The sequence below is a fragment of the Hyperolius riggenbachi genome, chromosome 1 (genome assembly GCF_040937935.1).
Source record: "Hyperolius riggenbachi isolate aHypRig1 chromosome 1, aHypRig1.pri, whole genome shotgun sequence".
In the NCBI taxonomy this organism is placed as follows: domain Eukaryota; kingdom Metazoa; phylum Chordata; class Amphibia; order Anura; family Hyperoliidae; genus Hyperolius; species Hyperolius riggenbachi.
Window position 1 is genome coordinate 520,528,558 of NC_090646.1, and position 16,734 is coordinate 520,545,291.

The 16,734-nt window shown below is 43.0% G+C and overlaps 1 protein-coding gene across 1 annotated transcript in view; it reads right to left on the bottom strand.

Moving 5' to 3' along the window:
• Positions 1-519: 519 nt before the first annotated feature.
• Positions 520-16,734, bottom strand: part of PPP1CC (protein phosphatase 1 catalytic subunit gamma) — a 65,577-nt gene continuing 49,362 nt past the window's right edge. The window contains exons 5-7 of the mRNA XM_068245483.1: positions 5,831-6,054; positions 3,844-3,978; positions 520-1,479 (exon numbers count right to left, since the gene is read on the bottom strand). Of these exons, the coding sequence (XP_068101584.1) occupies positions 1,390-1,479; positions 3,844-3,978; positions 5,831-6,054 (449 nt within the window). The 3' untranslated portion in view covers positions 520-1,389. The remainder of the gene's footprint in view (positions 1,480-3,843; positions 3,979-5,830; positions 6,055-16,734) is intronic.

The following is a 16,734-nucleotide window of genomic DNA, read 5'->3' on the forward strand; positions in this document are numbered from 1 at the left end:
CGGCGTGGAACGCACAATGGAGTGCAGAAGAGGCCCGGCCTGGCCAGGTCGGCCACCGGGAACGGCGCCGTGGGCACCTCCTGCCTGCCACGGGCTGGATGAAGCCCCAGGTAAGTGGATAAGGATTTTTATTCTTTTTTCATAGTCCCTGAACCTTCCCTTTAAATAAACGTGAACATTTAAACTTATAAACCTCAGATGGGGACTTTTGAGATAAAAAAAAAAAAAATTGGCCCAAATGGCACAGAATTTGACTGCTCCTTCTCAAGCTGCGCAAGTTCTCATAACAGTAGCATACATACTTGCATCAATTTGGCATTATTTGCACCTTCATGACCATTCCTAATATCTGCAAATGTAAACCGCAGAAGTGGGACTGCATTAGTGTACTAGTTAAGGGCTCTGCCTGACACAGGAGACCTGGGTTCAAATCTTAGCCCTTCCTATTCAGTAAGCCTGAATTCCACTAAAAGCTCTCATACATCAGTTAGTGGAATTGTCAAAAAGATACTATACATGTGGCTCAAACAAGTTTCTTTATTAGGAAATAAAAGAAAAAAGGCTGGTGAACATGAAGTGACAAACTTTGGCATGTCCCAATTCTGATATCCTATGAGTGGTAACCCCATTTCAGGTCAGACAGTTACTCTAATGTAATGCCTTTAGGAAGTGCATTGGTATGTCTGGTTAACCATTCTTCCATTTCCAGGTACCATGCAATCGCTACAGACATTAATCCAACTTTGTTGCTATGGAAGACATGATGAGCAATACACCAACACAAGTGCATGTTTCAGGAAAATTGAACAAGACAGTTAAAATAATGGCTTTAATTTCATTTAAAGAATACAGTACGGGGAAAAAAAATGTGCTTTAATTAAATATACATCAAACCAGTGATGCTGGTAAAGTCAAGGGAGCTCTTTCTAATATTGATAATGGCTATACAAGTGTGAACATGACATTAAAAGAAAATCCCTTTAAAAACAATTTAAAAAAAGTTCACAGTGGTTTGTATAAACAAGATGCAAATTATAGCTGTGACATTCCTAGTCTCACCAGCCCATGAGTGCCATCTTTAAGTACTAAAGTAGTAAACAAGCATTTACAAATAAGGAGAATTGTACAAGGCTACATGAAATAATGGAGAAAAGATCCAGTGTGCAGAAACACTGGCAGAAAAATAAACTGTATATGTGTAATTCAGATTGAAAAGAAAGACAACAAAAATAGTGAGCATTGTAGCAAATACAATTCCTTGAAAAAGGAAAGCAAAGGAAGAACATGAGCCACCAACATCAAGATGGATGAACTGACCAGTACATACACAATTGAAAATAAAAAAGTGATTATATACTATAATACAAGTCCAATCAGGCTCGCAGATGCTCATTTTTTTGCCTGTTTTGTGATCATGCCTCGTGGAGGTGTTACAGGTCTGCTTGCATTGGGCTTCTTTTTCTCTGCAGGTTTTAGGATCTGAGAAAAAAAACAAAACGTTAAAACAGACCTGAACTCAATGTTCTTTCTGCTCTAAAAGATAATCGCATAACAACCTTTACAACAAAAAGATTTGTTACAGCTGATACAAATCCTAAAGTAAACCTGTAGTGTTTCTACTTCCTGATCCATGAAAGCAGACATTTTGTTAACAGTCTGCTTTGAAATGAGCTTATCTACTGTGGCAGTCATGCAACACGGGAGAGAGCAGATTACAATTTGTGATTAGACACAAATGAGGGGGAATTAAACAGGCTAAACTCTAAATACATACAGGGTGCATTTCTAGGATTTCCTCCATCCTATGACTGCAAGCCCACTTTAAAGTGGACGCGAACTCTTGCAATTAGCACTTTTCTTCTGCCACACCCATTTCATTAATAGTCAATGGAAAACAGAAATTTGCCTTCTAAAACTAGAGCTGAACAAAATTAAAAAAAAAAAAAAAACTATACTTACCCGGAGCTTCCTCCAGCCCCATAAGCAAGGAGGAAGCCCAGGTAAGTATCAATCTTTGAATTCCGTTCAGCTCTGGTACACTTTAAAGCAGAAGGTACTTGCTATTATTCAGGTTGGAGTGAGCATGATTTCTGCCACAATGCAATTTGCCCCTTAGTTGTCCCTGCAAGCTAATCATTGCAATACAGCGGTTTGTCAGCTTGTTAATTGTACAGTGCCCCAATAAGCCAACATGCATACAGTTCATTTCAGACTGGTTGGTCCACATCAGTGCATAGCATGGATTAATGTAGCTCTATGGGGTAGGGCTTGAAACACCCAGAGTAATTGCCCAGAAAGTTCATGGTGAACCAGAACTGAGCAAGAGTATGTGAGGGAGCTAAAAAACAAAACAAAAAACAAACAAACAAACCAAAGACCTCTTACAACATGAGCTTTTTGTGCAACATATTTGCTTCAGCTCAAAGACTAAGGTGGCCACACATACAATTTTTTTTTTTTTTTTTAAATATCTGTTCAACTTAAGAATCGCAATCAATTTTTGACCAATTGTAAATTCAAAAATCTGACCAATGTACCACATCCATGTTCAATTTTTTTTAATGTAAAGACAATTAGTAATGTCAAACAGCAAGTTAACACTGTTCTAAAGCCAAACTGTTTATCTAAAGACAGCCTAACACCTATGGGCGTGATCAAGGCGGCAGCCCCAGGACCGCCTAGCGCCAATTAGCGTGAAGTCCTGGGGTGGGGATTTCCAAGAGATCATGTGCACGCATCTCCACATGAATGGTGGAGCTCCGCCATCAGCCTCCCAGCGGCGATCTCAACTAGGAGACTGTTAGATGGCGAAACCAGTGTCTTCTATAGCTGTACAGAGCTGCTCTCTATTGCAGCACTGTACTGGGGACAGCCGTGTCACTCGGCTGTCACCTCCTGATGCGACTGAGTCCATTACTGGGACTGATCGCAGCTGGACAGCAGACCGCAGGAGGACAGCATGGGTCTCACACTTGCTTATGGGGTTTGCTCACAGCCGATCGCGCAGATAGGCTGACTGGGGAGGGTGAGTGATAAAAATAGCATTTATTTAAAAATAAGAAATCTTTACAAAAAATTAAATAAAAATATAAAAAAAAAAATTGGGGAGCAATCAGACCCCACCAACAGATAGCTCTGTTGGTGGGGAGAAAAGGGGGGGGGGGGGAAATCACTTGTGTGCAGAGTTGGATGGCCCTGCAGTGAGGCCTTAAAGCTGCAGTGGCCTACTTGTTATAAAAATGGCCTGTTCTTGGGGGAGGGGGGGGGGGGGTTTGGGTTTAAAGAGAGTCTGAAGCGAGAATAAAACTCGTTTCCCCTTATATTCAGCAGGGGCATGTTTAAACGCCACTATCCCGCAGCAGAACTGGGGTCCTTTACCCCTCAAATCCCCTCTGTGCTGTGAGCATTTCCTGCTTGAGGCAGGGCCAACGGCCGCAGCCCTGCCTCAGCGAGTCTATCAGCGCTGATCGCCACCTCTCGCCGCCCCTCAGTCTTCCTTCACTGAAAGGGGCAGGGGAGAGGCAGAGATCCGCCGCTGGTAGCCGCGCATAGAGCCAAAGCTACAGCTCAAAGCTCTGCCTCCATGAGCAGCAAAATCTACGACCAAGTTGGTCGTAGATTTTGCAGGGGGGATTTGGGGGGTAAAGGAACCCCGTTCTGCCGCAGGATAGCGAGGTTTTAGCAGGGGCAAACATGCCCCTGCTGAATATAAGGGAAAATGCGAGTTTTATTCTCGCTTCAGAGTCTAACACTGCGGTCCTCAAGTGGTTAAGCAGTTTAAGCATTTGTACAGCATGTCTGTTTCTGTGATCATAAAATGAGTATTTTTATTTGATTACATACCTGGAAAGAACACATTAATGTTTCATCTACACTCATCATTGCTCCAGCATTGTCAAATTCTCCACAGTAGTTTGGGGCAGAAAAGAGTGTGACCAGCTGTCGTTTGGCAAAAAATTCATATCCATCTTCAACCACCTACAGCAACAGGGAAAATATAAAAATAAATGATTAACCATGAGCTAATCTAAGGGGTCCATGATCTTTGGTAAGTGTTATTATAGTGAGAGAAGATATCAAATCTTTAAGGGCCCATTTCCATGTAGATGCTACATAGCCGCATCGCACCGTGGGTATCCTGAAAAGGAAGTTTCCATTGCGTGCATGTTGTGCGGAGCAGTCCGAGAATCTGCAGCATGCTGCAGATTATCGCACGGCCGCATCCACCCGCACCCGTCTCAATTAACTTTCGCATCTGGAGGTGGGGAAGTGACGTGGCTAGCATCAGAAGTGATGTGATGTGGCTAGGTAGCCACATTCGCATCACTTTAAAAATGAAAAAGGGCCCTAAATGGGAACCTGAAGTGAGGTGTGTGTGGTTTAAATACCAGTTACTTGGCTGTGCTGCGCTGTGAATGAGCCCTTAATACACATAGGCTAGGTTCACAGTAGGACACTGATTGAAAAGTTGCAATGCAACAAAAAAGTGGTAATGCAGATTAATGCTGCGTTACTGCATAGTGGGTACAGTAAAGTATACAGTCTATGAAAAGTATGTTTTCCTGTACCTGGTAACGTGTGAGGTAAACACCGCAGCAGTGCATTACCATAACGCTACACTATGCAACCTTCCCAGTGTGACGTTAGTGTTGCATCGAGTTTTAATTGTATTGCGGTAAGCTGCATTATATGTTCTAACGCATCGTCCTACTGTGAAATTCCCCTTAACAGCCTCTGATCTGCATGCTGTTCAGGGTCTGCGGCTTAAAAATCTGGTAAGATTCACTACATGCTCGTTTCAGGTGTGCGATTCAGACAGACCGGACAGTCATGCAATGGATACAGTTTAAAAGCAAATATGGCAGCCCCCCCCATGCCTCTTGCTTCCGGTGTCATTTAAACATCTTTACTCAATGTAACCACATCAGGTGTGTAGCTATGTCTACCCGCTTACACTGCTATACTAATAGATGGTGGAAAAGATCAAAGGCCCTTTCCCACTAGCAATCGCAAACCATGATTGCAATTTTTCATTTGCATTATCCCTCTTAAAAATCGCTTCAGAGCGATTTACAAATCGAATCACTACAGTGGCAAGTACTAATGATTTCTATGATAAACCCTAGCGATTAAAAAACAAAACAAAAAAAAACCCCACTAGCGATTTGGCTGTGCAGTGGAAAAAAGGCCCTTAACCACTTAACCCCCCCCCCAGTGCTAACTTTCTCCGTCCTCTGCGCACCGCTTCACCCCCAGGGACGGAGAAAGGCGCACTTGTTTACTGGCTGGGAGTGGGCGGGGACCTCGCGCACACCCCAGCCAGCAAACACAGCAGGTGACTAATTGGACTTTAGGAACAAGCGTTCCTAAATCCAATTAGACTCGCCGATTGCAAATAGAATGAAGACGGCTTCTGTTTGAAGCAGTCTTCATAACAAAGTAACGTAAACAAACGTGCAGCGTGCGATCGCGCGCACACAAACCTGGGCTCTGCAGTTCAATGATTGGTTATGGGGACCCCAGTCCCCAATAACCAATCACATTACAGTAATAAGGAAATGGAAGCAGCGCTGAAAGGTAAACATCGCGCTGGTGTTTCAGGAGTAGAACTCAGTTGTGAAGTGGTTAAGATTGTAGTGCCTAGGCTCTCACAACTTGGTACTTTGTGAACCGGTCATATACAACCATTATAGCAAATAGTCCCCCGGTTTCAAACAAGGCTATTTAATAGATTTCCAATTTACTAGTGTATCAGAAACAAAGTATATCAGAAATAAAGCAAGAATCCTTGCTTTAGCAGTGCTGCTTGTACACAAATGGATAGCAATACCTGATGAGCTCGGCAAATGAGATCCAAGTCATGTTTGTGAAGGAACTTTGCCACAACTTCTGCTCCAAACGTAAATGATACACCCCGGTCATTTTCACCCCACCCTAGAACGTCTTTATCAGGGTCAGACCAAAGTAAGTCACACAAAAGGCCCTGGTCTGGTACATCAGTAGGACGCATGATTCTTCTGATTTGTTCCATTGATTGAAGGTCTGGAGATAAACCTATAGAACAACATTACAAAATAAACTGACATAACATTCAGTAAAATCACGCTTTCCTACCCTTAGATTTATGCACAAAAGCAAATAGAACTGTCAGGTTTTCAGATATCAGAATTTAATAGAGCTTTGTTAATTGAATAAAAACCATTGTCTTTTAAAAATAGCCTTATAGGATTTCATGGTTTATTATAGATATTAGCAAGTGTATCCTGATTTATATTATATATGCATGCATGTTTGATTCATTATATTGATTGCTAGAAATGGATCTTTTATATAGAATTTAAACCTGTGTAGTCAATTTAAGCCAAATAGTGAAATTCAGAGAACATGGATTTAGTGACAGACTGGGAATTAAAGATTTTCCTTTGTATGAAGAATGTTTACTGGAGTAATAATTAATCTTTAGGCAAATCTTAAAAGTTTCTTTTGTCTTGGACAATATTGAAGCCAAATGTCCTGGTTTACAGTCCAAGGTGCAAGCTGGCCAGAGACAGCTTGGAGTTACAATGTGAAGATTCTGATATAGAATTTCTTATAATCTTATCAGGAATTCTATATATGTATACTATATATGACATGCTATATATAATGGCAATGTAATAACTATATAACATAATATGGGATAATGCTTAAAGGGACTCCGAGCAGTGCAGAAACTATGGGAAGATGCATATCATTTTAAAGCTATCTTTCTCCTCTTTCCAATGATATATAAACAGTTGCCCTACGCCTTTTAGTTTGCTATGTTCACGAATGAAATTGCCACGGACGGAATTTCGATCGCGAAAATAGAGAAAACTAAAAGGCGTAGGGCGACGATTTAGGTGTCAGAAAGCGGAGAAAGAGCTTTAAAGGGAAGGTTCAGGGAGGGTGGAGAAAAAATAAAAATCAATTTCCACTTACCTGGGGCTTCCTCCAGCCCGTGGCAGGCAGGAGGTGCCCTCGCCGCCGCTCCGCAGGCTGCCGGTGGTCTCCGGTGGCCGACCCGACCTGGCCAGGCCGGCTGCCAGGTCGGGCTCTTCTGAGCTCCAAGTCCTGGCACTTCTGCGTCCCACGCCGACGCTCTGACGTCATCGGACGTCCGCCGGGCTGTACTGCGCATGCGCAGAACTACTGCGCGAGGGCACCTCCTGCCTGCCACGGGCTGGAGGAAGCCCCAGGTAAGTGGAAATTGATTTTTATTTTTTCTCCACCCTCCCTGAACCTTCCCTTTAAGATATCCATCTTTGCATAGTTATATTGTATTACACAGGGCTACTTTTTCTCAAAGTCAGCAGCTCCATTCAGCAGAAAAAAAGTCACCCTGTGTAATACAATGTAACTATGGAACGATGGATATCATTTTAACCACTTCAGGATTCTGCGTACACTTAAGTATGCCCCTGAATCCTGAAGTGGATTCCATACGAGCGGCCGTTCCATGTCAGCTCACGGAGGGTGTCTCCGTGAACACCCTGCGAGCCGATCGGCGGCTCGCAGGGTAAATGTAAACACACGGGGAAGATCTTCCCCGGTGTTTACATGTATACGGCGCTGCGGCGCAGCAGCGCCGTGGAGGAGATCGGCGATCCCCGGCCTCTGATTGGCCGGGGATCGCCAGCCTCTGATAGGCTAAAGCCTATCCCATCAGGCGCAGGACGGAAATCCGTCCTGTGCCGCTCAGAGGAAGGGAGAGGGAGGGAAGGAGGCCAGGAAGCTCTGCGGAGGGGGGTTTTGAAGAGCCCCCCCGCAAGCGCAAGCAGCCGGTGGCGATCAGACCCCCCCTGCAGGACATCCCCTAGTGGGGGAAAAAAGGGTGGCAGTCTGATCGCCCTGGCTGCCAGCTGATCGGTGCTGCGGGCTGGAGAGCCCACGCAGCACCGATCAGCAAAAAAAAACCTGTGGTACAGAAGTGGTTAAAGCTCTCTTTCTGCTCTGACACCTAAATCGTCGCCCTACGCCTTTTAGTTCTCCATTTTAGCGGCCGCGGCAATTTCAATTGCGAATATAGCGAAAACTAAAAGGCGTAGGGCGGCGGTTTATACATCATTGGAAAGAGGAGAAAGAGCTTTAAAATGATATGCATCTTTCCATAGTTTCTGCACTGCTCTGAGTCCCTTTAAGTGGATAGTATATTTACTAGAACATTTTTGGATTATAAATGGTTGTTCTCAAACAGTCATAACTTGTTGACCAGCTGAATTTGCCCAAAGAGCTAGTCTTGACCAGTTTTAGGTGTTAAATTAAAAGAAAGGAACCTTTAATGAATTGTCAACATAGTGTTGAACATGGTATTAACAGGTCAAGAGGTAATTTTATTTTTGAATATTCTATCTTATACGAGTGTGCCCCCTGCTGGAGGAAATTACACATCCAGAAATGTCACATGATTTAAATAAAGCCGATATTCAAATGAGCCAATTAGAAATTTGAAAGAAAACGCCCACCAACTCCAATTGGATCTTAGTTAATCTGTGGAGGTTGGATTATTGATAAGAGGAAATAATTGATAAAAGGATAAATAATGAGTGCATTGGACACTCGAGAGACACTCACTTCAAAAGAAAAGAGACTCTTCTGCACACACACATCCTCTGAAAGAAGGGACATGCTTTCAGACAGAAGGAAAACAGCCTCACACCCTACCAGCCTTGAGGCCACTCCCAGATCAGATTAGCAGTGCAGGCCTGGCAAGATTCCTTACTCAATTTTATTGGTAACTATACATTTTTAATTATATCAAAGGCAACTAAGTTAGGGGCTTGGATTTTCAATGATTCTATACCTAGTATAGAATACCCTGAACATGTGACCTTCCTGGAATTGCAACTAGGAATATCCATGTTTGATTTGGGTTCATTTTTCTCTACTTTATTAATGTATGATTTTCCACCAAGCTTATGACTTGTTCGAGAGATAAAATGGTTGGTTGACATAAAGGTTTCATTTACAGATCAGGTCATAATTGCATAATGTCATCTCTTTCTTTGGATTTAAAATCTATTTTTTATAAAATAAGCATTTACATATCAGTAAACTTTAAACTTTGTTTTATATATTGAGGTTTTTAGACCAGCAAGATCTACTTCGATATTTTTCCCTTGCTAGATTGCATTTACAATCAAGCCTTGCAAATAAGATACTTTGGCCTCAATTCACTAAGCTTATCTCCTGTCTTTAATAACGTTTTTAGAGTTGTTACCAATGTGATAAGGCATGTAGTATTCAGGCAACATTTTACCTCAGGCAAACCTAAAGTTAACTCTGTCTAAGTTAACTCTCCAATCCTTAAAATAACCCCAGAGTTAAAGACAGGCTGTTTATTAACTGCGTGTGAAAATAACTACAGAGGAGGCAACCTAAGGAATGAAGAGATAAGATAACACTGTGTGGAAGTAAGTTTCCTCTTGCCTAATTACCTCCAGCATGATCTTAGTGAATTGAGGCCTATAGGTCTGTACACACGCCGGACTTTAGGCGACGGGTCCGTCGTTGCCTCCCGCTGGGTGGGCGTGCCAGCGACAGTCCGGCGTGTGTACGCTCTGTCGTCAGACTGATACGGCTGTTTCTGAGCGATCCGCCCGGCGGATCGCTCAGAAACAGCCGTATCAGTCTGACGACAGAGCGTACACACGCCGGACTGTCGCTGGCACGCCCACCCAGCGGGAGGCAACGACGGACCCGTCGTTGCCTAAAGTCCGGCGTGTGTACGGACCTTATGTATGATATCTTGTGGTTGCACAGACTATTGTGATTGTTTGATTTTGTTAATATCTGTGGTCAACTTTGCTCTGAAGTGTATAATCAGCTTATACCAAGAAGTACCTTGTGGTTATTTGGTGGTTATTGTTTGATTCGTATTATGTAATTTGTAATCATTCTGACAACTTTTATTTAATAAATTTTAAAAGGAAAGAGTTGTCTTGACTTTTCACCCTTTGTACCAGTAGCTTGAGAAACTCGCTATAAGAGCTTAAGATTGGGAGTTTAATTATAATAAGCCTCCTCCCATTACTTGGAAGTGATTACAATAGTAGCGTATAAGAAAACAAGAGCTAAACATTTGCTGAATACAATCCAAAAGAGTACAGACACATTCTCACTGGATACTTTGTAATATAAATACAGCAGTTATTAAATTACAATGACAGGTTTCAGAGCAGATAAACTGTACTTTGGGAACTTAAAATTTGTAAACAGTCAGTTGTCAGGCGTTTATACGTTTATAGCGTAGTAGAGATGAAATCGGCACCATCTATGTAGATCAGGGGTCTCAAACTCCATTTACCTGGGGGCCGCAGGAGGCAAAGTCAGGATGAGGCTGGGCCGCATAAGGAATTTCACAATCGCGGCACATCGCCGCCTCTGCCCGCCCCTCTCACTCTTCCTTTACAGAGAGGGGCGGAGAGAGGCGGCGATCTGTGCTACGATTGATGTCAGGAGGGGCAGAGCTGAAGCTGAAAGCTCTGCCCATTCCAGGAAATGCCGGCGGATTGCCCCCCGGGCGATTTGGGGGCTCTACAGCCCTTGTTTAGCGGCGGGGATGTGGTGGATTACTTGGGAGCACTGAAGCAAACTATAAGGAAGCTTTTGCCGGCGAGGGCCACAAAATATTGTATCTAGGGCCCAAATGGCCCGCGAGTTTGAGACCCCTGATGTAGATTATAAGCTCTTTATTGGCAGTAATCAGCTCTCATCACAACGTTTCAGGGCAGCCGCCCCTTTATCAAGCTAAGCTGTCCGCCGTCTGATTGTAGTGTTACAAACACAGCTTTATATACACATCACAGAGGAACAATAGCCAATCATATACAGTTTCTCTGAGTAAACCAATCATATGGTCCGTCCTCTGAATGAGCCTATAGAGAATGACCACTGTAGTTTCCCATCAGGTCCGCTCTAACATGTAACTGCCCCTCTCCCCCACGTTTACCTATCAGATAGCCAGAGATGGTCCGCCTCTATGCCAAGGAGCGCACGGTCATATCTCCCAGCAGGCCGCCTGTCTGGCGGACCTGACGGGGAACTGGCCTGCGTGACGCGGAAGGGGCAGAGCCTGGGCGCCACCCGCGTTGCCTTGGCTACGGTTAGTGGGAGCGGCATAATGTCGCCGCTCACACTGCAGATGTAAAGGTTGGCGCACATCTCCAGCACCAACCAATAGGAAACTCCTGCCAAAAGTAAACAAAACTGCACGCTGTGAAAAATACACAGCGTGCAGAACAAACAGTGAGGCTGATCTGTAAGGCAAAACACCTAGAGGGGGAAAAAACAGGTGCAGGAACAGTGGAATGTTAAAGTGCCAATACATTTATGCATTTATATTACATTGCCACTCATATTTCGGCAGGACATATGCACAACATAGGGATTGATCATAGTAATCCCATGTGTATAACTAGAAGAGGCTGATGCATATGGTAGGCACATGGATCATAATAAAACTACATCAAAGGTATCAAATCCAACTCACGATTTAAACCACGTGGTTCCATAGTATCAAGTTTGATCCAGTATGCCTCCCTATACAGCAGCCTCTTAACCCTATCGCCACCTCTCCTCAGAGGTGCAACATGTTCAATGATCATATATCTCAACTGGCTGACTTGATGGCCAGCCTGTTGAAAGTGAAAAGCAACTGCTTGATCTGTCAATGATTCTCTAATCGCATGTTTATGCGATGACCGGTTTTTGATTTTTTTTTTGGGGTCGTTTGACCAATATATAGCAGACCACAAGGGCATTTTAATGCATAGACTGCATATGTGGAATCACAGGTAAAACAGTCACGTATCTTAAATCCAATACTAGAGTGAGGGTGCATGATAAACTGACCCTTAATGACAGAAGAACAATGTACACAATTCATGCACGGAAATGTTCCCATGCGATTAGATTTCAACTTTGACCGACCAGCTCCCTCACATCTCATATCAGCGCGGACCAATTGGTCTCTCAAATTTGGCGCTCTTTTATAAGAGATGATAGGGGGGTGGCGAAGAAATTGTTCTCTCTCAGGAAAACTGTAAGAAGCTACCAGTGTCGTTTGATGATCCTAGCTAGAATTTTCACTCTCAGTATTACACTTAGTCACAAATGGTAACCTCTGACCAGCATCTCCACGTCTCATCCTGTTAGTACCACCTTCCAACACCTTATTACGTGCAGCCCGCATAATATCCTCTGGGTAACCTCTGTGCATAAACTTAGTCTGTCTCATCAAATCTCAGTGTCCTGACATCTTCCCCAACTATCCTCTGCACCCTCTGGAATTGTCCAACTGGGACAGATCTAGTAGCCCACGGATGGAAACTCCCGAAATGTAGAAGGGAGTTTACATCCGTGTGCTTGGTATAGAGATCTGTAACCAGTTTACCATCATGGACACTGACTACAGTGTCTAGAAAATTAACCCGCTCAGTAGAAGAATGTAAAGCAAGTCTGATGTCCCTACATTTGGACATAAATTCCTCAGTGAACTCAGTAAGGGTTGAATGTAGCCCCGCCCACACGCAAAAATCATCATCAATATATCGAAACCATTGCAACGCATGCTGCCTAAATAAAGAACTTGAACAAACATTTCTTCATATACAGACATATAGATGTTTGCGTAGGACGGGGCCACATTTGACCCCATAGCTGTGCCCCTAATCTGCATATAAAATTGATCCTCAAATCTAAAGTAATTGCATTTTAGTACTATCTCCAACAGTTTACAGATAAAACTTATCTGCTGTTTAGACATGTCAGATGCAACCTCCAAAGTGTATTGTACAGCCTCCATCATGCGGGATGGAGGTGTACAAACGCTCAACATCCATCGTTACCAATATACATTCGCCAACAATAGGAGACAGATTGTTCAAAATATTCAACAACATTTGTGTGTCCCTCAGATAGGATTTCATGGACACCACATAAGGTCTGAGGATTTGATCCAGATATTTTGCAAGAGGGGCCAGCAATGAGTCCATCCCTGCCACTATTGGTCGACCAGGGGGATTCTCTAAATTCTTGTGTATTTTGGGACATATGTAGATGACAGGGGTCATAGGGAATGGTTGTATTAAGTATTGAGCAAGTTTATCATCTATCAGGTTGGTGATCTTAGCATCAGAAACGATCTGTCCAATCTTGGTCTGAATTTCCACAAGCGGATCATAATCAATCGATCGGTACGTAGTCACATCATTCAACTGTCGTAAAATCTCCTTACGATACATTTCAGTGTCCATGACCACAATCGCTCCCCCCTTAGCAGGCTTTATAGTAATGGTCGAATGCAATTACTTTAGATTTGAGGATCAATTTTATATGCAGATTAGGGGCACAGCTATGGGGTCAAATGTGGCCGTGTCCTACGCAAACATCTATATGTCTGTATATGAAGAAATGTTTGTTTATTCAAGTTCTTTATTTAGGCAGCATGCATTGCAATGGTTTCGATATATTGATGAGGTTTCTGCGTGTGGGCGGAGCCACATTCAACCCTTACTGAGTTCACTGAGGAATTGATGTCCAAATGTAGGGACATCAGACTTACTTTACATTCTTCTACTGAGCGGGTTAATTTTCTAGACACTGTAGTCAGTGTCCATGATGGTAAACAGGTTACGGATCTCAATACCAAGCCCACGAATGTAAACTCCCTTCTAAATTTCGGGAGTTTCCATCCGTGGGCTACTGGGAGATCTGTCCCAGTTGGACAATTCCAGAGGGTGCAGAGGATAGTTGGGGGGGGGGGGTACATTTTGCTAAGAGCCACTTTACTGTAAATGCATTTTAACAGGAAGAAAAAAAATGGAAAAAAATTTCTCAGTTTTCAGCCATTATAGTTTTAAAATACATGCCTCCATAATTAAAACTCATGTATTGTATTTGCCCATATGTCCCGGTTATTACACCGTTAAAATTATGTCCCTATCACAATGTATGGCACAATATTTTATTTGGAAATAAAGGTGCATTTTTTCCGTTTTGCATCTATCACTATTTACAAGTTTAAAATAAAAAAAATATAGAAATATTTCATCTTTACATTGATATTTAAAAAGTTTAGACCCTTAGGTAAATATTTACATTTTTTTTATTGTAATGGTTTTTTTTATATTAAACATTTTATTTGGGTATTTTTGGGAGGGTGGGATGTAAACTATAGTTTTATAATGTAATTGTGTGCGGTTTTAAATTTTTTTACTTTTAGTTGTAGTTTTACTTTTTGGCCACAAGATGGCGGCCATGAGTTTACATGACGTCACTCTAAGCGTAACAAACGCCTAGAGTGACGCAGAGGGGAGGAAACGGCCAGAAAAAGCACAGCTTCGAGAGAAGCTGTCGCTTTTTCAGCGGGGGAAAGGAATCAGTGATCGGGCACCATAGCCCGATACATTGATTCCGTGGCTACCGAATCCGCGGCCGGGAGTGCGCGTGCGATCGGCCGCGGTAGCGCACATGGTTCCTGGACGTAGTTTCTACGTCCAGGAACCAAAATAGGTTAAGGGTCAGTTTATCATGCACCCTCACTCTGGTATGAAAATTTAAGATGCGTGACTGTTTTACCTGTGATTCCACATATGTAGTCTATGCATTAAAATGCCCTTGTGGTCTGCTATAGATTGGTCAAACGACCCAAAAAAAATATATATCAAAAACCGGTCATCGCATAAACATGCGATTAGAGAATCATTGACCGATCAAGCAGTTGCTTTTCACTTTCAACAGGCTGGCCATCAAGTCAGCCAGTTGAGATATATGATCATTGAACATGTTGCACCTGAGGAGAGGTGGCGATAGGGTTAAGAGGCTGCTGTATAGGGAGGCATACTGGATCAAACTTGATACTATGGAACCACGTGGTTTAAATCGTGAGTTGGATTTGATACCTTTGATGTAGTTTTATTATGATCCATGTGCCTACCATATGCATCAGCCTCTTCTAGTTATACACATGGGATTACTATGATCAATCCCTATGTTGTGCATATGTCCTGCCGAAATATGAGTGGCAATGTAATATAAATGCATAAATGTATTGGCACTTTAACATTCCAATGTTCCTGCACCTGTTTTTTCCCCCTCTAGGTGTTTTGCCTTACAGATCAGCCTCACTGTTTGTTCTGCACGCTGTGTATTTTTCACAGCGTGCAGTTTTGTTTACTTTTGGCAGGAGTTTCCTATTGGTTGGTGCTGGAGAGGCGCGCCTCCCTTTACATACGCAGTGTGAGCAGCGACATTACGCCGCTCCCACTTGCCGTAGCCAAGGCAACGCGGGTGGCGGCGCCCAGGCTCCGCCCCTTCCGTGTCACGCAGGCCAGTTCCCTGTCAGGTCCGCCAGACAGGCGGCCTGCTGGGAGATATGACCGTGTGCTCCTTGGCATAGAGGCGGACCTTCTCTGGCTGATAGGTAAAACGTGGGGGAGAAGGGCAGTTACATGTTTGAATGAGCCTATAGAGAATGACCACTGTAGTTTCCCATCAGGTCCGCTCTGAGGACGGACCATATGATTGGTTTACTGAGAGAAACTGTATATGATTGGCTGTTCCTCTGTGATGTGTATATAAAGCTGTGTTTGTAACACTACAATCAGACAGCGTACAGCTTAGCTTGATAAAGGGGCGGCTGCCCTGAAACGTGATGAGAGCTGATTACTGCCAATAAAAAAAAAAAAAAAAAAAAGAAGCTTATAATCCGATGGTGCCGATTTCATCTCTACTACTCTATAAACGTATAAGCGCCTGACAACTTACTGTTTACAAATTTTAAGTTCCCAAAGTACAGTTTATCTGCTCTGAAACCTGTCATTGTAATTTAATAACTGCTGTATTTATATTACAAAGTATCCAGTGAGAATGTGTCTGTACTCAGCAAATGTTTAGATCTTGTTTTCTTATAAGCTACTATTGTAATCACTTCCAAGTTCAGCAACAGCGAACCTGGGGCTTCCTCCAGGCTGATCGCTCCCTTGCCGCCATACTCTGCAATTCGCCCCGAAAATCCTCCAGTCTGGGGTGTACTGGGCAGGCCCAGAATGCTCCCAGCCATGGGAGTGACGAGGGAGCAGACGGACTGGTCCGACTGAAGGTAGGAGTGTGCGCGTGTCTCTAGCAACGTATCATTTAAAAAAGGGCACTATGGCAAAAAATTAATATATGTGTGGACAACTAGTACTTTCTCCCAAACCCCCCCCCCCCCCCCCAGAGTAAAATGAGCCATAAATTTCTCCGATGTTGCTGTAGGTAGTAAAAATCTGACAAGCGACAAGTTTTGGACTAGTCCATCTCTTCATAGGCGATTCTCAGCAAGGCTTTTATGCTTTATTAAGATATTCCCTAAAAAGGATTTAAACTGATGCTGGCCAACTTCCATGCTTGTTGCACTTTTTTTGGGTAGTTAGTGAATGGCAGTTGCTGTCCAAGTGCTATTGAAAATAAATCCGAGAATCTCCTATGAAGAGATGGACTAGTCCAAAACCTGTCACTTCTGTCAGATTTCTACTACCTACAGCAACATAGGAGAAAAGTAATTTATGGCTCATTTTACTCTGGAAAAAATAAAGGTACTCCTATGTCTAGGTTTGTACAGTTTTTTTTTAATTTGTCATAGTGCCCCTTTAATTTTATCTGGTAAACGAGTAATAAGGATGCTAACCAGGCAACCCAAAAGTTAAAAATCACTTATTTTTCTTCTCCATAAAT